Raw genomic sequence first — 22,399 nt, forward strand, 5'->3', positions numbered from 1 at the left:
ATTTTCAGTATATCTGCTGTAGATCTCTGCACACAGACACACACACACACACACACACATTCACACACATACAGTACATGTGTAAAGAGAGTGCACTTTCTCTTTCATCATGTGTGCAGCACCGCAGGGTTCTACAACTCATCGGCTTGATCTCTGAAGTCTGGGGAAAAAAAGCACCCAAGCATCCTTTCATCTCGTGCTTTTTCCCCCGTCTACACAGCCAATCTCTTGCTTCCTCCATTTTCACATGAGCCACACTGGGCAACGACCAGGGATAAATGAACTAACTGACCCACAGCTGATACCACACTGTCTGTGTGTGTGTGTGTGTGTGTGTGTGTGTGTGTGTGTGTGTGTGTGTTTGTGTGTGTGTGTGTGTGTATGTGTGTGTGTGTGTGTGTGTTTGTGCGTGCACGCCCCCATGCGTGCACAAGACAGTAAGTTTTTATGCTGTGTCAAAAAATTTGTATCATTACAAAACTGTGGCAGGGTAAATATAGTAAATACAGTGCAGGCTCACAATGCGCGCATGGTTTGTGTCACTCTTTCTATGCACTTCATTGCTTTTATATTTATGTCTACGCGTTTGTTTTAGTATTTTTTTTCGTCATTTCCCCCTTGTTTTGATTCACCAGGATCTGTGTGAATTCTTAAACTTGAGCTTTTGAAAATATACTAAAGCGGCTATTGTCTTGTCTTTGATTGTACCTCAATATGTTCGAGCTAAAACAAGACCATTTCCTGCCCCAGTGATACCCGAGGAGAAACAGGAACTTAACTTGTGATGACAAAGTAGCAAATACTGCTTGTGCACTCCAAAAATATTTTTAGATTATCCAAAACAAAACATGGATCAGGATTTCGACTAATTATTATTTTAATTGTCGAGGAATTCAATTGTTAGTTTCTCAATCACATGGCATCTTAAAAGTGCTTCTTCAGTCAGCAGTCTAAAACTGCTGCAACTGCAGTTTAATCCCCTCATTTAAGAAGCTGGAGCTTTATTTGTGTGCATGCTTATTTTCTTGGAAATTACATTAAGGATTAAATGATTAAATTGAAATATTCAGCTAATAATTTCTGCTGTAGATAAGTGCTGTTTCTATTATAAATCATATTTGTATTTTCTTGCCTCAGGATGTGCTTCTCTGTTTCTCTTTTGTCAGAGTGTGATTTGGAAAGAACTGACATCTTTACATTCTCACAGCATGTATGTGCTGTATGCTACAGCCAGTACAAAACCACATCATCTAGGACACAATAAGTATTCATGCTACATCCTTGTTTGCCTCTGTGTGTGCGTGCGAGGGCGAGAGCGCATGTGTGTGTGCTTGAGTATATAATGCCACCTGCCCAAAGGGAATTCATCCTAGAAAACTGGGATGAAGATTAGGATATCCTAAAACTTTACCTTGTTCTCCCCTCGCCTCATCATCCAATCGTCCCTCTTACCCTTTATCCCCTGCCCTCCTGCTTTCATCCTTCCCCTTGAGCACATTTTGTAAACAACCTTCTCTTTCTCCCTGCAGCGATAAGAAAAGGGTTTTGCAGCCGACAGCTGAGGCTTTGAGTTCTTGTTAGTATAGTGCACATAATAGTAATACGTTTCAGCTCACATGCATGTTTTGCTCGTGTCATGCCATCTATCGGCTTGGCCACGCTCCCAAACTAATTATTCCTTAAGACCACTATCTCCCCTTCCACCTGGAGACAGGATCTACCAAATACGTTTTTCCAATTTGTTTAGAAAAAAAATGACATGAAAGGATGGATTACACCAAATTATTTTTGTATTTAAAGTTAAAATAATTAAAGTGTAATAATCAATTTTTCATGTGTCTGTCAAGTGTGTTGCTGTCAAAACCCCCAAAGTTAAAAAACTATCTGGTGAACCTGGAGCAGATAACAGAAAACATATTTCCATCAGGAAGTAGTGGAAACCAAAACACAGCTAAAAGGAAAGTGAAAATTGGACTTAAAATCAGGTGGCTAGAGACAATATTCCAAATGAATGCTGATGCCTCTCCAATGCTGTTGGATGTCGGATAAATAGGCAACAATTCCCTCATACAATTTCACCATATGAAGGTAAAATCTGACAGTATTCCAGTGCTATTAAAAGATGTCACATTATCTGTCACATGAATTTCCAGATTGTAAAAAGAGCTTCCACATAGTGTACAGTAATAATAAATTCAGACTGTATATCAGAGCAACAAATGGGATGATAGTGGTCAAGAAAATGGAAGATCATATAACTTGTTTTTGTTTCATGTGGTTCTTTGTGGTATGAGCCCTCCACAAACGCAAACCATTTTAGTGATATTTGTTGTCGCAGTAAAGTAAATATGGAGAGAAGGCCTATATGCCTCAGTACTGTGAGGTCGTAGGCACATGTTGACGGGGCCCCAATCGCCTGCCAAATGTCTCATCTGACTGGCTTGGTGGTTTGCTGCTCTCTTCCAAAAACACAGCGGACCACTCTTCATTAAAAAAGCAAATAGAAGGGCACCCCAACAGAAAGGTAATGCAAGCAAACAGAGCCAATTGGTTCTGAAGAGACAAATTTAACACGCAGATATGATTACCTCAGACACCACTTCTCCCTTGATTCCACAAACAACAGTTAGGCAAGTCAATTTACCTTAATTTTATTGGAGGAGAAAGCCAGCCTGCTAGCCAGGTTGAAGCCAGTGCTCGATGCAAGTGAGCACTTGTTAGATGATAATGGATGCGTGTAATTGGTGAAGTGCTGATTGCTCCAGAAAAAAAAAACAAAGATTCCATCAGAGGAGAATTTCTGTTTCATTAAGCCATGGTCAGAAATAATAAGATAGCCATCTGTACACTGAGATAGGGAAAGAGAAAGGGGGGCTGCGGGATGGAAAGTTGTCATGATCAGAGATGGCAGCAACAGATTCCAGTTCTGTGTAATAATAATGTAAAGATGGCAACGTGCAAGGGCTGTGCTTTCGGTGGATGTCCTCATCAATCCTCCTTTTTCCTTTTTCGTATGTCGTCGTCGGTGCATCTCATTTTACCTTCGCTCCCTCTGTTTGTAATCATCTAAACCCTATCTGTGTGTTTTTCATACTGCTGTGTGTGTGTGTGTGTGTGTGTGTGTGTGTGTGTGTGTGTGTGTGAGGTTAACAGCCTTAATGTACAACTGACTGGCTGCACACCAGCTTCCTTTTATGACCCAGGATCAAATACTGTAAAGCATGCTCTGATAGGCATGCAAACGCACACTGATACAGATTCTTTAGAACCACAAGTGCTTACTCATCACACAGCGTGGAGGGCAGGCACTGTGAGCCAGTTTATGTGCTTTGTTTTCCAATGCACTGATTACTGTGGAGTGCACGGTCTGCAGCTCATATTTTTCGAAGGTCCCTGCCTGGCCCCTCTCACCGAGTTTCTCTCATATATGCAAGGACGTCTTCTTCATTTATTTATGACAACAGAACAAGAACAGGACTCATCCAGGATGAGGCCGATGAGCAGTGTGAGTCTTATGGGCCATAAAATGAAGACTAATGGGAATTCTATAGAGAAAATTTCAGTGATGGTTTGTGTGAGGGGAAGCCCCCTATCATTTCCAATCAGCTGCCGGTTCTGCATGACTAATGCTGAAATGACATATATCACTGTCAGATAGGGCATATTCACACAGATTCTTTTTCTTTTCTTAAAAATAGACACATTATGACGACGGCCTCAAACACACGCACATACACACACTTGTGCAGCTCACAGCTAGCCCGCTCTTATCATGTGGGCTGACACCATTTTGCTCTCTAACAATCTTGCTAATTATAATTGTTAATTAATTCTCTGCCAGTGTCCTCATCAGGAGACTAATAACCTACATTTCCATTAATTAGACCTTCAACCCTTCGCTCCCTCTCCCAGTCTCTCCGTCCCACTCCAATCCACCCCTCCGTCCCCTGCCTGCATCTCTGCGCCCGCCTGCTGCTTTCCTCCTCCCAGAATTGTCCAGACCAAGTGCACACATGGAGTGTGTGTGTGTGTGTGTGTGTGTTTGTGTGTGTGTATGTGTACGGTAAATAAACCTGGAGCTAGATTCTGGTTAACTTTGCGTAAAGACTATGAGAACAGCTAACCTAGCACTCTCTAAAAAAAAAATCCACCTACCAGCATCTCCAAAGTTCACTAATTAATAGTAGTCCAAGTCTCTGTGGGTTGCCTGGCAACCGGTCCCCGGCCAACAAATAGTCTGGCTTATAACCCCCTGAAAAACTGTGAGTTGTCTGTTTCACACTTTTGTTGCACAGAGTAAACAAACCAGAGGTAATGTGTGAGGGCTGGGGGGGGGTCTTACTGTCAAGACTTGGTTTGTGGTTCAAGCAAATGGATGGAAGTCTATGCAGCATCCTTACATTACATTACATCCTCCATAAGTAGCAAATAATTGTGTGTGTGTGTGTGTGTGTGTTTGTGTGTGTGTGTGTGTGTGTGTGTGTGTGTTTGTGTGTCTGTGTGTGTGTGTTTGTGTGTGTGTGTTTGTGTGTGTGTCTGTGTGTGTGCGTGTTTGTCTGTGACGGTATGTGGGAAAAGGACAAACTGGCCCCTCTCTCTTCACAATGACTCTTCCCAGCAGACTGAGCTGACCTGGTTTCAGTGCACAGCCAAACGGGTGTTATCATGCCACCACTTACTCTCATCTCAGAACAAATTTTAAACGCAGCGAACATCCTGCAGCTGCACTGTGGCGAAACAGATTAACGGGGGCTGTTTATTTCGCAGGCCTGTTGATGCTCCCGTGTGGATCGGCTGCAAACTCCACGACGTTTTAACAGTTTTATTTCCACTTTTTGATTAGCCATTCCTCGGAGTCTACACCAGTGAAGCTCATACCCCCGTTCTCCATCTCCCTTTCCTCTCTCCGTCTCGCTCGAGAGGAAGTGAGAGACAGTTGGTGCTTGCCTGCCTGTACTGTAGGCTATTGGTAGTGGCAAAATGGCAGCTTCTGTCTCATCTGTCCTCTTTCCTCCACCACCCTCACCCTCTCCTCTGAGAGAAGTAACCCAGATTTCAAAATGAATTGCCGCCTATTCCCCTCAATCTTTCTCTCTCTCTCTCTCTCTCTCTCTCTCTCTCTCTCCTTCTGTCTCTCTCTTTCTTTCACCATCTCTCATCCTCTTCTCAGTAAAAACAGAATCAATCTTGGAAAGAGAATACCACCTCTCTATCTCATCCTCCTCCTCACCCTGCCTGTGGGTTAACGGATATATTCCACTTCACTCTTCTCTCTTTGGTTCCTAGAAAGCTCAAGTCTCTCGGAACGCTTGTTGCTGTCTCTTAATTTGAATGTATTTTTCTTTGCTCTTCTTTTTATTATTTGGACGGGTTCGTCTCTACTTTCCACAACATTGCTTCTCTGTTTTTTTCTGTCTTTTCTATCCATCTTTCTCCCTTTTTTTGAGGTGACAAGCTACAGGTGTGACACCTTTGCTGTTCCTCTGAAGTGAGCCAGACATAGAACATAGAGAGGAGGAGAAGAAAGCCGTCCTTCAGTTCACAGTCACCGCAAATTCAGGTATTTGTCTATATCTTCGTTGTATGTTTTGTGTCTGAACAAATATTTTCTTCTTGTCATTATTTGACTAATTTTCAAGAACTGTGACATTTCTTCCCACCATTCTTCTCCTTCATCCTTTTGATTGATTTGCTCCTGCTTCTTTGCCGAGACACCATTTCATCACATTTTTTTTTTAACCTGGCGTTTTTTTTCCCTGTTGCTATGGGCTTATTTATTTATTCATTAAATCTCTGTTGGTGTTTCATTTATCATTTAGTAGCGTGCAACGCTTGCACCACATATTCTCCAGCTACTATTTGTCGTCTTGCACTTTTTTTTGGCATATTGCCTTCCCTATGGGATGTATACATATTACGACGTTCCAAACTTTTTCTTTAAAAATAGGACTAATTGCTCATAAGGGCAGACAGGAAGCTGAGGGAGGATATGGGCTCTTATTTTGGAACAGGTGGTGGGTTTGTTGACATGGCAAATGGAGGTCCAGTTGACATGGGGTGTAGCCATGACTGCCAGGGAGAGGGAGATGTAAGAGGTCACAGAAGGAGGGAGGTGTACGTATGGACAGGCAGTATGTGGGACACAGTGAGTTGCACTAATCGTTTAGCGTCTCAGAATGTCTTCAGAGAGTTTTGTCTTTGTATGTGGATTAACCTCCCTGTTTCCTTCATTATACCTCTCTTTTCTCTTCCACTCTCGTACCTGTTGCTTTCCCCTCTGCTCGCTCCATCCTCTTCTGTATTTTCGGATCCGTTCATCCTTTCTCGATCTTTCTCGCCGTCCTACATCCCATGTGCCATTAATACTACTGCTGCCTCCACCATGACCCATTACACTTTCCATCCCTCCTCCTCCTGCTCCTCCTCCCTGTCATTGCTTCTTCCCCTCCTCCCTCTGCCATGTTCAAGGTCTTTCCCCTGTACCCATCTATACCCCCCTTACTGACACTCATCATCTTTTCCCTACCTCCCTACCTCTCCTCTTTTGACCGTGTCCTCCAGGCATCATGTCTACCCCGGACTCCCCTTCCCCCTCTCTCTCCTCATTGACACTGGCCTCCCCTATATCAGCAACCTCCCCCGGCGCCTCCCCTCTGCCCTCGCCCCTCTCCCCTCCGCCCAGAGTGCCTGTGTTCCAGAGGAAGGGAGCGCTCAAACACAAGAGGATTGTCGAGGTGAAAGACCATCAGTTCACGGCCCGCTTCTTCAAACAGCCCACCTTCTGCAGTCACTGCACTGACTTCATCTGGTAACTCAAACACACATGCACACAGCTGCACATTTACACAGGAACCACCCCGGCAGTTCATAAGCCGCCTCCTCAGACATCCCACTACTCCATCTGACTCTGACTTTCTCCACTCCTCTTTTTTTCTCCACCAGATGCAGCTGCATGCTAAAGAAACAGCCTACACTCTGTAGCCACCACTGACCTCATGTGATCACATAACCTCACCTCCACACTCCTGCCCACACAACACAGGAATTACTTTAGGAACTTAATATGCTCACACACACGCAGTAGACACACAGTCAAGATTTCAGTGAGGACATGCAATTCATTGCACAAAGATTTACAGCTAACAAGTACAAAGGCAGCCCTGGTGGAGGAAGAATTCAGATCTTAAAGAGAATGTCACTTCCATAAATTTAGGGGACACAGGATAAAGCCTGAGTGGTCAAAATCAATTCAGCAAAGGCAGAGATATTATGATTTTAGTCCATAGTTTGACCTCCCCACTTATTTCAAATAGGAATCCTATTGTTTGTAATGTAGAACTTTTTATTTATTCATGTATTGTTTTTAATGGTTTGCCATCATAGTAAATTTGACTGTCCAAACAACACATCATGTTTGATGTTGTGATGGGCATTTTCTGCCGCTTTCTCTTCTTGAGCCACATAAACTGTTTAAATTCTACTTGATTTCATAAAAAATGTAGTGTCATTAAACTGAAGACAGTGCTGTTTTTATTAGGTCATTAAAGGTTGACATTTTGGAGATGCTTTGTTTTTAGTACACCATCCAAACCTCTTCTAGTATCTACAGGTGAATATTTTTTGAAATTGCAAAAAATTCCACTGAAAAATAGTTGGAGGCAGTTTGAACCACAGCCAAAACCAAAAATAGAAACTGAAATCCTGTATTCAAATAAGGAAACAGTGTCTCAAGATGATGCTGAACTCCAGTACTTGAGTAATGCATTTTACTTTTTGTACCTCTGACATGCAGGCACATGAATATTTAAGTAAAACAGGAGAGTTGTCTCCATGAACTCAGCTTCAGTGTGTGTGTGCGTGTGTGTGTGTGTGCGTGTATGTGCGTGTGTGTGTGTGTGTGTGTGTATGTGTGTGTGTGTGTGTGTGTGTGTGTGTGTGTGTGGACAGACATATGGTGGGGGTGTATGTTGGATGCAGGGCGGTGCATGTGCCAGCAGCCTCTGGGTAGCTTTCAGGACATTTCTCCAGTTGGCTGCTGACTTGGCCATGGTGGTTGCGCCACTTTGTTCGGGATGAAAACTCTTTTCCTTTGCACAGGATGTCAGAGCAGCAGCTCTCAACCTGGGTGTTAAAGCCCCTGCAGAGATGCTTAGATTAATTAAAGACTATGAAAAGATTGTTCTATTTTTTCAAAAATGTAAATATCTTACTTATTAAGTGGGTTGAATTGGTTTCATGGCTCCTTCAGTATCAGTTGAGTGGAGTGGGACTATAACTGTCTTTTAGCTCTGAAAGTAACTGATAAGACCATGTGATGTACTTCAAACAGACCTGAGGACAGATCCAACAGGCCGATATCTGGACCTGTCCATGTCCTATAAGAACAGGTGTTACTAATGTCATTAATAATACTACTACTACTAATAATAATAATAATAATAATAATAATAATAATAATAATAATATTTTTATTTATATACCACCTTCTTAGAAGCAGCTTCAAAAAGTGCTTTTCACAGTTTCCAGGCCGCACACGAGAAGAAGAAGGAAAGATAAAAACAGGAAAAGTACATGATAAAACAACTAAAAAAAGGTATAAAAGACGATATCACATGCTGGGTCTATTCAAGTGTCCCAATAAGACATGGCAGTGTGACAGGGAGGCACAATACCAGGCCAAAGCAGCCATCATGAATTTTATGTTAACGAGGACCGTCACAAAGACAAAGTCCACTTTTTTTGCAAATATTTTAATATTCCAGAATGTTTTGCGATATTCAGGTCACCTTTAAACTCATATTCTGATGTTTTTCAGCCAACATTTTTGTTTAGAATTAGAGGTTTTTCAAAGCACCAGCACATTTAAAATGCAGTTATTCACCACACTGAATTCCCTGTGATTGCCAGCCAGCAGGCAAACACCGTCAGTCCTCTCCTAATCTATACCTGGCTCTCCAATGCTCCCTGCTGGTCACAAAGCAGAAGCTCGCCTGGCGCACGCAGTGCTGCAGACAAGAGGCTTGTGTTGAATGCTGATCAAGAATCAGATTACCCTCAGCAACCCCATCCTTAATAACTGCTCAAGCAGATGGTGAACTGATTGTAGATCAGTGATTATGGTCAGTTTCCTATGAACCCCTGGGCTCTCCCGTATGATTGTGGAGGAGTTTGCGGCGACGTCTTGTTCGACCGCCTTCCTAAACCTCCTAATCAAAAGTTGATTCACAGCAGGCAAGCCGCTGAGCGGACTCTTTAGTCAATCAATGGCTTTAATTATTCAATTAAAGCTCTAAGGAGCCACTGGAAACCAGCCAACACCGCATTTCGAGAAACAGAAGACCTGTGTGTGTGTGTGTGTGTGTGTGTGTGTAGGAGAGACAATAATTGACATTGCTCTTCTTGACCTAGTCAGCAGTGTGGCTTCGAAAGGAAAGGCCCCCAAAATTAACGCACTCCACAAAATGAGGTCAAAGGGAACGTGTGTGTGTCAGTGTGTGTGCGTGTGTGTGTGTGTGTGTGTGTGTGCACCCTAAATTAACACAGAACGACTTGTGTTTATCGTGTTGGAAGTCGTCGTCTCTAACACAGCCAGTGGTGAGGCAGGGTTTTTTGCTCAACTTGTGCCTGCATGTCTGTTACTCTTAATACAGCATGGAATAATGCAACAGCACTATCTCTGCCTTGGCAGCATTATCTAAACTCTGCGGGCTCAGAGTCTCAGAAGGAAAATATTTCATCCCAAAGTGCAGTGGAGAAGATTGTTTTTCTGTGTCTTATTATATGTGTCTTTCTCACTCAGGGGCATTGGCAAACAGGGATTCCAGTGTCAAGGTAGAGATAAACCTGCTGTTATTGTCTTCTTATGCAGTATTTAATCTTCTTAGATGACTACTTTTTTTTGTTTCAGTGTGACAAATACATTTTTAAGAGGTATTTTTTTCTCTTCTCTGTTTTCTTTAGTGTGCAGTTTTGTGGTCCACAAAAGATGTCACGAGTTTGTGACCTTCACTTGTCCAGGATCTGTGGCAGCCCCCAGACCAGATGTGAGCAGATTTGTCAGTGTATGCGTCGCAGCGAGCACCACTGTTACTTCCTTGTGTTCCATTTCAGTCAAGAATTATCCTGCCGTCATCATATTTGACTATACACTTGTTGCCAGTAATACGCCTGCATGAGTCATCTGTCTATCCATACATCCTTCGCGTCACTCAGCCCCGTCCCATTTGCTGACGTCTGTAATCATGTCATGTCATTCTGCAAGGCCTCTAAGATGCAGGGACTTGGAGATATGGTGTGGGGATGACACAGGTGGAGGATGAGAGGGACTGATAAAAGGGAGAATTTCGACGGGGGAGATTCTTCTGTGTGGCATTTTGAGGATTTAAGGGAGATTTGTCTTGTCTAACTTTTATTCCTGCCAGCCAAATAAACTGCCTCCGAAATTAGGTCAAAGGGAACGTGTGTGTGTGTGTGCATGTGTGTGTGTGTGTGTCAGTGTGCGTGTGTGTGCGTGTGTGTGTGTGTGTCAGTGTGCGTGTGTGTCAGTGTGCGTGTGTGTGCGTGTATGTGTGTGTCAGTGTGTGTGCGTGTATGTGCGTGTGTGTGTGTGTGTGTTTGTGTGTGTCTTTGAGAGAAGAAAGATGAGAATGTGAATGGAACACAGGGAGAAAGAGGAGAATCAGGGTGACGGTGTTTTTAAATAGCGACTCAGAGGAGAGAAAACACTTTGGGAGAGGTGGTGGTGGGGGCCTCGGTGGTGGTGGGGGGGGGCGGTCTGATGAGCTGAAGAGAGATAAAAATGATTCATCCCTCTGTGCACAGAATATACACACTCACTCACTCACTCACTCACTCACTCACTCACACACACACACACACACACACACACACACGCAGCCTTGCTGAGATGCACTCTCATTTATATGTCCTCTCCCAGTGGAGAAATCTAATTGGCTTGGCCATAAATACCCCACTCTACAGCTCTCCACTAATCATACTCTGCATGCATGTGTGTAAATGTGTGTAAATGTGTGTGTGTGTTTATGAGCGTGTTCACAGTCTCTTCCGTGGTCAGCCAGCGCGCGCGTTAGTGTGTGTGTGTGTGTATATGTGTGTATGTGTGTGTGTGTGTGTGGTTTTCTCACTACACTTTTCCGGTTGTATTTCAGGACCTGAAGAGTCGACACGTATTTAAGGTCCAAACCTACTCCAGTCCGACCTTCTGTGACCACTGCGGCTCACTGCTGTACGGCCTCATACACCAGGGCATGAAATGTGCCTGTGAGTTTCATCAGATACAAAAGTGTGATTCATCTATGTCTGTACACTTCCATTAATCATGTTGTGGGGATAACAAATCTGGTCAAACAGGTTCATTATTAGGATTCATCTCTTAGCTGGTGGGGAAAAAGCTTGTCCTCTGATAAAGTTTATGTTTAAAGGAATAGTTTCACATTTGGGAGATATACTTGTTCATTTCTTAACATGCGTTAGATGAAGATCAGTTTAGACCCCAGGTAGTCTGATACATATCCCCATTAAAAATCACAAATTGTTCAAATCTTTACCCTTACAATTTTGTACGGGTTAAACAAACAAGATAAAATATGTAAATGTTTGTGCTTTAAAGTTGCATTTAGACTATTTTTGTACACACAGAACGAGGCTCATTTAATTTCAAGTCTTTATGCTAAGCAAAGGTAACTGGCTGCTGGCTGAATACTAATTACTGAAGGGACATGACAGTGGTATCAAACTCCTTATCTAAGTCTAGACAAGAAAGTGAATACATGTATTTTCTGGACCTGTGTATTCTGAAATACTGTCCATTCAGATTGGGTTTGGGGTTGGTAGTAGTCATGGTTAAAGGTACGGTAAATGTCCTGGGAGTCAATGCAGTATCTGGATATGTGCCAAAGTAAGATATTTGTGTGTAAAAACACATATTTCTGACATAAATCATTTTGGAACTTGCTGATTTTACTGTACATTCATAGTTTGTGGCCAATTTTCTACTTTGGACATATTTTATGTGTATCTTCATATGTTGAGGTTGTGACATGAACGTCCATCGACGGTGTGAGACGAGCGTTCCCAGTCTCTGCGGCCAGGACCACACGGAGAAGAGAGGGAGAATCCACCTGACGGTCCGAGGAGAGAAGGAGGACGTCTTTGTCACAGGTGGACGACCTGCAGGATTACAAGGAAATTTTAAAACAAAAGCAGCTGGATTACACTTATAATGAAGGATTGTCTCTGTCTATTCTTCCTATTACTCTGCTTTCTCTCCAGTGCGGGAGGCTCGTAACCTGATGCCCATGGATCCTAATGGTCTGTCAGACCCATATGTCAAACTTAAATTGATTCCAGACCCAAAGAGCCACAGCAAACAGAAGACCAAGACCATCCGCTCCACACTCAATCCTGTCTGGAATGAGAGTTTCACTTTGTGAGTCATTGTGAACTTTGATCCAAGGTGAAATGTTGATAAGGGTCTGGAAGAAAATTGGGACGAAAAGTAAATTGAAATGTCCCAGAAACTGAGATCACTTGGTCCAAGATGACCTTCAAAGGTGAAGTACTGAGGATGGAATATAGGACCACAGTACAGATTAATTAGTAGAGATTATGAGCATTGAATGTATGCATTTTAATTGTACAATGAGAGTTTTCTCCTTTACCACCTTTATGTTTACACTTGTATCAGATTCAATAGACTTAAGATATATATTTTATATAGAAATAGAAATCTAATAGAAATCTAAAAAATATCATAAAAGAAAACGTACGAGACAAACAATAATTTCCTTGCATCATTGTATTGCCTCTATACTGCGTTTCTCAAAGCGTTTTTTTATGTTTGTCTCTCCAGCTCAGTGCGTGGTCACCAGTGGGACAGGCGACTGTCTGTGGAGGTGTGGGACTGGGACCGCACGTCTCGGAATGATTTCATGGGAGCGCTGTCGTTCGGAGTGAGTGAGATCTTCAGGCGTCCCATCAGCGGCTGGTTCAAACTACTGGCCCAAGATGAGGGAGAGTACTACAACATCCCAGTGCCAGACCCAGACCTGGAGGTAGGAAGTGTTTCTGATCGGGGAAAATAAAGCCATCGCCTCATCGTCTTGGTGAACAAAGAGCACCAGTGGAGATATGTATACAGAGGATCAGCCTTTTATTTTTTATCATGCTGATGACCATTTATCCTAAGGCTTTGGTCTTGCCTTTATCATTGTATAATTACCTACATCTAATAAACAACAGCTGCCTCTGCTCACACTCGGTCAGGGTTTAGAACTTTCCCTCTGCCTTCGGCTCTATGTGAGGAAAAAAAAACCATGGAAGATTTATCCCTGGTGTTGAAGATAAGTAATTAGATAATGAATTATAGTCCCCTCCTTTCTCTTTTACACTATGTCTCCACCAGGGCGCAGGATTGTCCTGCCTGACCGTGATCTAAATCTAGGGGTAGGAGGGAGTTTGAATGAACACACTTCAAGTGTGTGTGCAGTGCTGTGCTGTGATGTGCTGTTCTGTGCTGGACGGGTTCCAACCATTCGTTCCTCAACCTTATCCCCCCCCCCCCCCCCCCCCCCACAAATTATTCTCTAGGAGCCTCAGCCAGATGCCACAACACCCACTCTGCCTCAAGCATTACCTGCCCCGCTGTCTGAATCGTTCCCTGCGGCCCTGTCCCCGACGCCGGTCTCGTCCTGTCCACCTGTCCACGCCCCGGGCCCCGGCAAAGTCAGAGTGGGCATCCAAGACTTCAATTTCCTCATGGTTTTGGGCAAAGGCAGTTTTGGCAAGGTAAACTCGGCAGCCCCACTGACACCAAATGTCATGTCTTCTACACACACGTAGCACCTCTCATTGAACAGCTGTAAGTGGTATCAAAGCGGTCATTCGTCTATGAAAGAAACAAAGATTAGTCCTGGCTTTAAATTACTTCTTCTGTCAATGGACTTGACCTTCAATTGGTATTTCATACAGCACCTCCTGGGCAGAAAAAAAGTCTCCTCTCTTACTAACATGCTCATTGTCTCCCCTTCTACTGCCAAATGATTCATTTAACCCTTAGCTCCTTTTGTGCTGTCAGCAGTCATGAGCTCGCTGGCTGCCTTCCGACACGCTGCACAGGCAGACTGTCCTCCTGGAGGTGATCATTTCAAGGGAGCCTCTGCTCTCCATTTTCTCTTTAATTCCCCTGTAGATGAGCCATAATGAAGAGACGGGAGTTTGAGTCCTTCTTCCTCCTCTGAAATCCCCCTGTGCTGTTTCATAACTTTTAGAGGAGAGTCTGCAGAGGACGTGAGAAATAGACTCGACTTACGTAAGATGTGAGAAGAAAAAAAAGGAAAGACCCAAGAAAGGAGAGACAGGCCCCTTGGCTGCTGAGTGAGGGAAAGAGAGACGGAGACCGAGAGAAGCTTTACTGTACAGCCGAAAGTGACACAATGACCAAAAGGAAATGTGATATGAAGGGGGGATGAGAACAAAAATTACACTATCACTCAAAAGTTTTAGAACACCCCCATTTTATTGTCATTTTACACAGTTCAAAACCAATTGATAACCTTAAATTGTACAAAGGCAATCTGTAAACTATTTATTTACTTTGCTTTTACTCACGCTGAGACATTACACATGCAAATTTCAGTAACGACTGGAAAATCGAAAGTGAATATTCCAAAGGACGTTGAGTCCTGTTTCATGTGAGTCAGTTTGAAACCACAGGGAAGGGCAGAGCAGACATGATCACAGGATTTCCTTCAGTGACTGGCAGTTCATCAATAGCCCTGCACACACACACACACGCACACACGCACACACACACACACACACACACACACACACACAACCTTCTTCGCTAGCACCTCCGTGCCACCATATGGATTTCTAAGAAAATGAATCTGTGTAATTTTCTGTACTGTTCACTACAGCTTGAAAATACAACGAGACCCTTTATCTCCACCAGCCAGTGGCCGTTACAGCAGCGTTGTAGTCAGCACTGTCACCATATCTTCCCCGCTAAAAAACCGTGGTCTTGGGGCTCGAAATACTTCTATCATCATCACTTCTCAGAGCACACAGCTATATAGCTGCCTGTTTCCCAGGCGTATATGAAAATAGCCACTGAACATATTTTTACTGTCTGACAAAAATCATGAAAGCTACTTCACTTGTTTTGGCACTCGTGATGTTAGTGTGTCTTTGCGTATTTAGGCATCGAGAACTTAAATGAAAACATTACATAGCACAGCACTGAACTTGGTGTCAGTGATGAGAACAAATGCTCGGGACACTATCATTTATCGGTACTGGTCACTTCCTTAGCGTAACACTTAATTCCATGCACAAAATGATTTGTGGCAAATATCGCAACTGTGCCTCAAAATCATTTCATTTTAACAGCGCTACTAGTTTTCTCCCAACCGATGCGCCTTGTAACTCAGCACAGATATGAAGCTGGGAGTAGAGAAATAGTCAGGAATAATGAACAATGTTGATTTTGAATGCATTTTGTGTCAAAGCAAGAAAACTAGCCCTGGTATGATGCAGACGGCTGCTGTGATAACCTGGAAGACATTTTCAAATTGTGAATGTGGCTTCCCAACAACCAGATTTGTCAGCCTCGTCTTCTCAGTTGGTGCAGTGTCTATAAATAAACTTTTTGCTTATTCATGGATCGCAGCAGTTGAAACACAACCGGTAGCTCCTTGAATCATTGGTACGATTCTTTGTTGTTGTAGTAACTTTCTGTCTCTTTTTTTTTGCTATTCCTGCTCAGGTGCTGCTGGCAGAGGAGCGAGGCAGCGAGCGTCTGTTCGCGGTGAAGGTGTTGAAGAAAGACGTTCTCTTCCAGGACGAGGACACAGAGAGCGCCATGGTGGAGAGGAGGGTCCTGGCACTCGCCGCTCGTCCCCACTTCCTCACGTCGCTCTACTGCGCCTTCCAGAGTGAGGTGTGTGTGTGTGTGTGTGTGTGTGTGCGTAGGGTGTAGAGGGGCAGTCTCAGATGAGCCACATAACTTTCATTAAATTGTCCATAAACCTGTGTGACATTTGTTCTGCGTTTTCCTCCCAGGAGTTGTTTCAGTCCGGGTTTGGCCAACAATTTTGATTAATAAATGAAATAATTAGCTTGCTCCTCTGTCCAGGCGGACGGGTTTCGACAGATTGCTTTTAAATTTGGACAAAAGGTCATTATGTATGGAGAGTGTGTATATGTGTGCGTGTGTGTGTGTGTGTGTGTGTGTGTGTGTGTGTGTGTGTGTGTGTGTGTGTGTGTGTCATTTCTGCAGGATCGTTTGTATTACGTGATGGAATACGTCAACGGAGGAGACCTGATGTTTCACATTCAGATAGTCGGCAAGTTCAAAGAGGCTCATGCAGCGTATGTAGTTAAAAAAGCTCCTCTCTCTTTCCTTTAATCACTGTCTGCATCTACAGCGTCTCATTTCCTGCTTTTATAGTCTCTGTTCCTTTACCTACACTCTCATCTCTTAGCTTTGTTCATTATCCTTGTGATTCATAAAAAGCCATCAACTCAAGTACCAGCCCTCGTCTCTTTCCCCCGACTTTCTCCTCCCACTAATCTCATCTTTTCATCTGCACTACATTTTTCCCTCCCCCTGGCTGTTCATCTAATCAATAATCTTTGATCAATCATCTAAAACTAATTCTTACCCTGGTACTCATTTCCAGCTCTCTTCTTCATCTTTTTGTCTTTCATCTCTTTGGTTACTGTCCCTTTCATCAGCCTCCCTCTCGCCTCTCCTCTTGTCATCATCCTCTTTTGAATTATCTGAAAACCTAAAGCAGCAGGTTATTGAGTGCCCCCCTCCACCCGCCCCACGTCCCTCCTCTCCCCCCCAGGTTTTACGCAGCAGAGGTAGCGGTCGGCCTGTTCTTCCTCCACAGCAAAGGCATCATCTACAGGTGAGGAGCCGGGCTGCTCATCCAACATGGCCTGGTGTGGCGCTGTCACTGCTCTGCGGTGCAAACAGACACGGCGCAGATTTATCACGTCTTTTGTAGCTAATGACTTTTGTAAAGATGTTATCTGTCAAAATGATTCATACCTGTGTGATCGATCTGCTTCCGTTGTCAGGGACCTGAAGCTGGATAATGTGCTGCTTGACAGCGAGGGCCACATAAAGATAGCCGACTTCGGGATGTGCAGGGAGGGCATGTTGGAAGACGACACCACCCGCACCTTCTGTGGCACGCCTGATTACATCGCCCCTGAGGTACACCGACACCTGCCCTCAGTCCACAGTGCGCGATCACTCCTTCATTTCCTCTCGTCTCACGCCTCTTTATATGCTTGACCTGCTTTTGCGGCGATGTGAGTCGCTTTGCTGCAGCTCCTCTCGTCTCCTCTGTCCTGTCTGACCTTGTCAGCGTTTTTGAATAATTAACTTCCCATAATTTAGTTAGCAGTGGTGTGCGTGTGTGTGTGTGCGTGTGTGTGCGTGTGTGTGCGTGTGTGTGCGCTCTGAGAACATATGCACAGAAATCGCAACAGTCCTTCAGAAACCCTGCATTACCAGTTTTGTCTTCCACTGACTGCAACTGAAACAAATGTGTATCTTATTTTTTCTCAAATCTGTCTTAAAAACAATATTCAGGTGCATTTTCATACATTGAAACAGTTTTTGTTTTTCGTAACCATTCTTCATGTTCAAACCGGCCTTCCAGAGATTATACTTTCAATTTATGGGACAAAAACTTGTTCCATGTAAAGAACATTTCTAAAGATTATAGGCTTTAACGGTCTCAGTGTGTCAAAACTAGTGAGAACTATTCTAGGTTATAGCCATTTTAGTACAATATTCCAAATGTTGTTTTTTGTGTTTCCCCCGGGAGTGTGTCTGTGCTTAGCCGCAGTGGAGAGATATTAAGAAAAAGAGGGAATTTAAACCCACTTCATTTGTCTATCTCCAACATCTGATGCCTCATATTTGGTTATGCAAGAGTTATTGCAATGTATTTTTCACACAGAAAGAGGACTGTGGATCTTGTCCCCATCACATACGATATGATTATGTTTGGTATGTTTTGTTGCAATCAAAACCTGTTTCAGTTTTCATGTGTACACCAAACTATCGTTTTGAATCCATGATTTAACATGTCACATGCTCCCCTCGGTGAGTGAGACAAACAGCTGAAGACTGAGTTGTGTCAAACTGATTTAGTTAATGTCAGCGCTAATATCATCTCCTCTGAGATTCTATAAACAGTCGAGGTGATTTTGCTTGACACCTTTTTCATTTGTAAAATATGTGTACGCTACAAACCGTCTGAAATATCTGTGTGGCATTTTCCTCGCGAAGGGTTCCCTCACACATTAATTCAGAGACTGTGAAGGAGAAATCCAGTGCATTTGATTCGTGGACTAGTAGTAGACGGATACAGTAGAGACAGAAAGAGAGGATGTGACTGTTGTGCACGTCTTTGATACTGTGAACTTTGCAATGCAACCCCTGGGTATTGACTCTCTTATGTAAACACCCATTGATTCTCCTGCATCTGCCATTTTGGAAGAGATACAATATATTTCCCCAGGGGCTGGGGATTGTGCACACACACACAAACACACACACACACACACACACGCACACACACACACACACACACACTTACACACACACACCAGGGGAAATAACAAACAAACAAACACACACGTGCACCCACATACACACAAGCAGGCGAACACAAACATGCAAATCCAAAGTCATGTGTTGATTATTTCTCAGCTCATTCATACATTCACCCTCCCTAATGCCGTACTTCCTCTTTCCTTCTCGCTCAGCTTCTCATTCCGGCTCTTTATCATCTGAGCCAGCGGCTGCTCCAACTCTGCCTTCTCTCTCTCTCTCTCTCTCTCTCTCTCTCTCTCTGCACTGACATTCTTCTCCTTTATCTCATTTCCTTGTTCTCTCCATTCTTTTCAGATCGTGGCGTATCAGCCCTATACTAAAGCAGTGGACTGGTGGTCTTATGGAGTACTGCTGTATGAAATGCTGGCAGGACAGGTAACCGTCAGCTTAATCCCATCATAGACCCATGTGCGCACTTCAGCTTAAGCCCTTTAATACTTGTCCTTTGTAATCACTTTCCAAAGAACTTGAATTTCAATACATTTGCTCTCAGTTTGCCCACGGATCCTTGTGGCTGCTTTCATTTCTTTTTAAACGTCTCTTTCTGTCTTTACTTTCTAGCCACCATTCGATGGCATTGATGAGGAGGAGCTGTTCCAGTCCATCATGGAGCAGAGCGTCACATACCCGAAAAGTCTCTCTCGTGAGGCCGTTGCTATCTGCAAGGGAGTGAGTCTTTTGATTTCTTCTGTTTTTCCATATTCATATACCATATACAATTAAGATAAATGTATGCGTATTAGAAAAAATATATAAATGAATACAGCAAAGCAGTGTAAAGCCCCTGATTATAGCCACGCTATTCTTTTCTTTTTCCAATGTTTTTCCCCTTTTTCCTCAGCTCCTGACAAAGCACCCGGCAAAGCGTCTGGGTGGGGGAGAGGACGCGGAGAGAGAGATTAGGGAGCATCCGTTCTTCCGCTGGCTTGACTGGGACCGTCTGGAGAGACTGGAGATGCAGCCGCCCTTCAAACCCAGAACTGTCAGTTGAACAGATGGACGAAAGACTCTTTCTTTCTCTCTTTCTTTCTTTCTTTCTCTCTGAAGACACCTTTAGGATTTGAAAGCGGTCACTTTCTTCCATCCGTCTCCTCTCTCACTATTCGACTCCCAGCATGGTTCCTCTCTCCTCTCTCACCCCCTCCTCATCTCTCTATTCTAACAGCTCTCTCCCTCTCTCCCTCCCCCCCATTCTCCATTCCCCCCTTCTTTTCTCTCTTTCATTACCTCTGCTGCCTCCTACAGTTGTGATGAGTTTGGAGCTCTCGGGTGCAGACAGTCCAGTCACAAAAGATCAGGCCCCTCTGACCTTGAGGTCCTTCCTTCTCCTCCCATATGCAAATGTGTGTCATCATTAGCCTGCCACACACCAGTTTGTGGCCCCGCTGGCCAGTGGTGAGGTGTGCCTTGATGGAGCTGAGAACGCTCAGAGGGGTTAGAGGCCAGGCCCATTAGTAAAATGAGATTCATATCATCCAGCAGAACGACTGTCATATGCTGTGAAGGAGAAGAAAGAGACGTGAGCAGCTTTCTACCTACAGTAGGTGTGGTAGAGAGCTCCTTAGAGAGAAAAGAAGGGAGGTGGCTCCCTTTTGTTGTTTCACATTTCTTATCTTGTGTCTTTCTTCCTCTTCACCAGGGTGGAAAAAAAGGGGAAAACTTTGACAAGTTCTTCACCGCGGCTCCGTCAGTGCTCACTCCCTCGGACCCGGATATACTAGCAGCCATCAACCAGGACGACTTTGAGGGCTTTACCTTCCTCAACCCAGACTTTGCCCCCTCGCCTCTCACCGCTGTTTGAAAACATCTGCTCCCCCCACCCCTCTAACTGCCCTGCAATCCCCTCAATGGTAGTTTTATAACAGGGAATGTGAACATAATCAAATTCCTAAAGACCTTTACTGTACATTAAAAATGTCTCTCTTTGATATGTGTATTTGATCTTGATAGCCTCAGAATATTTTGCAGCAATTCACACAATGCCAATACGAAGACATCCATTAACTTGATAAACGATGACTGTAGTATGATTACATACTGTGTGCATGCAGACTTTTTAGAAGGAAAGGCTTTCACTGGTTTTCTTTAGAGTAGATTATCCCAAAAAAGACTACCAATTTATTTAAATCATTTTCTGTGGTTTTTGACAAGAATCAGACAGAGAAAGTCTTTTCTCATGCAACAAATCCAGGTTGTCCTCAATATCTGACTCGTTCTACTTGTGTGTGACTGTTGACACTATGATGCAATGGGAGGATTGCCGTTTTCGGCAGCCTGTGGAAACACTCAGTCAGGTTCCTCTGGCCTGGCTCGACCTCTCCGTTAACGTCACACCAGTGACCTCAGATGACCCACTGAGACACTCAAACAACTCAGTGCAATGTGACAGTTCATGTGGGCTACAGCACTGCCGCCCCCCCCCCCCCCCCCCCCCCCCCCCCCCCCCCCCCCCCCCAGCTCATACCAACGCTGCATGTGGAAGTCCTCACATTGCTGCCACAGTTTGGCCAGCATCAATTTTTATTCTCAAATTAGTTTTATCTCATGTTTATCTAATATTCCTGTGCAAACTTGAATTAGGTATTGCATATTCCAGTATTTTACCTCCTTTTGAAACCCCACACTAGCACTGAAATATTTGTTTGCAGATTTAGAAAATATGCCTTTTAGTATTTTTTTCCTTCAACTAAAACAAGAGGTTTGTCAGTTGGTGCAGGTACAGACACTTTATTATTTTAGCGGTGTGTACAGTGAAGCTGTGTAATGACGTGCTCACAGCATTGATTGGGGTGTAATTAAAAGTGAGTCTCGCTGGGACTGTTCGATACGTGGAAAATAACAGCAGCGCTGTCATTAAAACACTATCTGAGCAGGGCAGGTGGCTGCAAGCATGAAGTTTTATAATCCCATTTCAGAGCTCCTATCTCACGAACCAGCTGGTCATTTCACACAGGAATCGGCTAAATTTTCCTTAATACATCTTAATAATTATTTTTTTGTCCACATTCTGTGTAGGCACAATGATAAGTCTCATCATTTCTCATCCGGAGGAAGAAAATCGAGCAGTTTTCTTGCAGATGTTTGTGCCCCTGTAATTGTCTATCGTCAATAGTCAAAGGTTTGACTTCATTTCAAATGTCACAACACAGAAGACGTCAATATGATATATATATACAACAGATAATCCATAATAGATAAGCAATAGATAATTGTTGACTTATTTTCAGTTTTCATGTGCTGGAAAAAAGAACATTGGAATAAAGTCTCTGGAAATGTAACGAGGACAGTGAAGTGTTTCATTCTGTGATATTTGTGTGAATCTGCCGAGAAACAAACACGCACAGCGTCTTCACCACATGCCTCTTCGTCGCGCTCGCGTCCCTCTCCCTCACCATTCACACATGTTCACACGCAGAAGTGCAAATGTCAACCGCGTGCACACACTCTCACACACACCCACACAAACAGAGAAGATGCTGACCCCTCTATTTACTGGGGGTCCTGTATTTGTCGAAGCAGCAACATTCGCTCCTCTGAAGCGCTTTCTTGTCCTCCCCCCCCCCCCCCCCCCCCGCATCATGATGGGACTAATATCCCTGTGGAGATCTGAGTTATAACAAGTTGACCTTCACTTTAAAATCTCATCAACTTACAATCTCCCTCTCCGCCTCCCTCCCCTCCTCTTTATCTGCCCTCCATCTCTCTACCACTCTGTCTCTCAGTGCTGCACTGTAAGTG

At 43.8% G+C, this 22,399-nt stretch overlaps 1 protein-coding gene across 2 annotated transcripts; it reads left to right on the plus strand.

Moving 5' to 3' along the window:
- The first annotated feature begins 824 nt into the window (after positions 1 to 824).
- Positions 825 to 21,939, plus strand: prkcg (protein kinase C, gamma). 2 transcript variants are annotated; one of them, XM_035641528.2, is made up of 17 exons: positions 825 to 5,560; positions 6,469 to 6,808; positions 9,800 to 9,831; positions 9,961 to 10,043; positions 11,169 to 11,280; positions 12,052 to 12,180; positions 12,292 to 12,448; positions 12,872 to 13,073; positions 13,609 to 13,806; positions 15,788 to 15,961; positions 16,301 to 16,392; positions 16,875 to 16,937; positions 17,110 to 17,248; positions 18,956 to 19,036; positions 19,223 to 19,330; positions 19,503 to 19,643; positions 20,301 to 21,939. In XM_035641528.2, exons 2-17 carry the CDS (start codon positions 6,567 to 6,569, stop codon positions 20,460 to 20,462), a joined length of 2,115 nt encoding a protein of 704 aa, XP_035497421.1. In that variant the 5' UTR covers positions 825 to 5,560; positions 6,469 to 6,566; the 3' UTR covers positions 20,463 to 21,939. The 2 variants fall into 2 exon arrangements, with proteins under 2 accessions (XP_035497421.1, XP_035497429.1); XM_035641536.2 differs by having other exon boundaries at positions 6,562 to 6,808.
- The last annotated feature ends 460 nt before the right edge of the window (positions 21,940 to 22,399 follow it).

The sequence above is a fragment of the Scophthalmus maximus genome, chromosome 1 (genome assembly GCF_022379125.1).
Source record: "Scophthalmus maximus strain ysfricsl-2021 chromosome 1, ASM2237912v1, whole genome shotgun sequence".
Classification (NCBI taxonomy): Eukaryota; Metazoa; Chordata; class Actinopteri; order Pleuronectiformes; family Scophthalmidae; genus Scophthalmus; species Scophthalmus maximus.

Excerpts from the sequence above, each read along its gene's own strand:
- prkcg (XM_035641528.2), top strand. The coding sequence starts at position 6,567 with ATGTCTACCCCGGACTCCCCTTCCCCCTCTCTCTCCTCATTGACACTG. Across the intron at positions 10,044-11,168 it reads TGGCAGCCCCCAGACCAGAT|GACCTGAAGAGTCGACACGT; the intron begins GTGAGCAGATTT and ends GTTGTATTTCAG. Across the intron at positions 12,181-12,291 it reads GGAGGACGTCTTTGTCACAG|TGCGGGAGGCTCGTAACCTG; the intron begins GTGGACGACCTG and ends CTTTCTCTCCAG.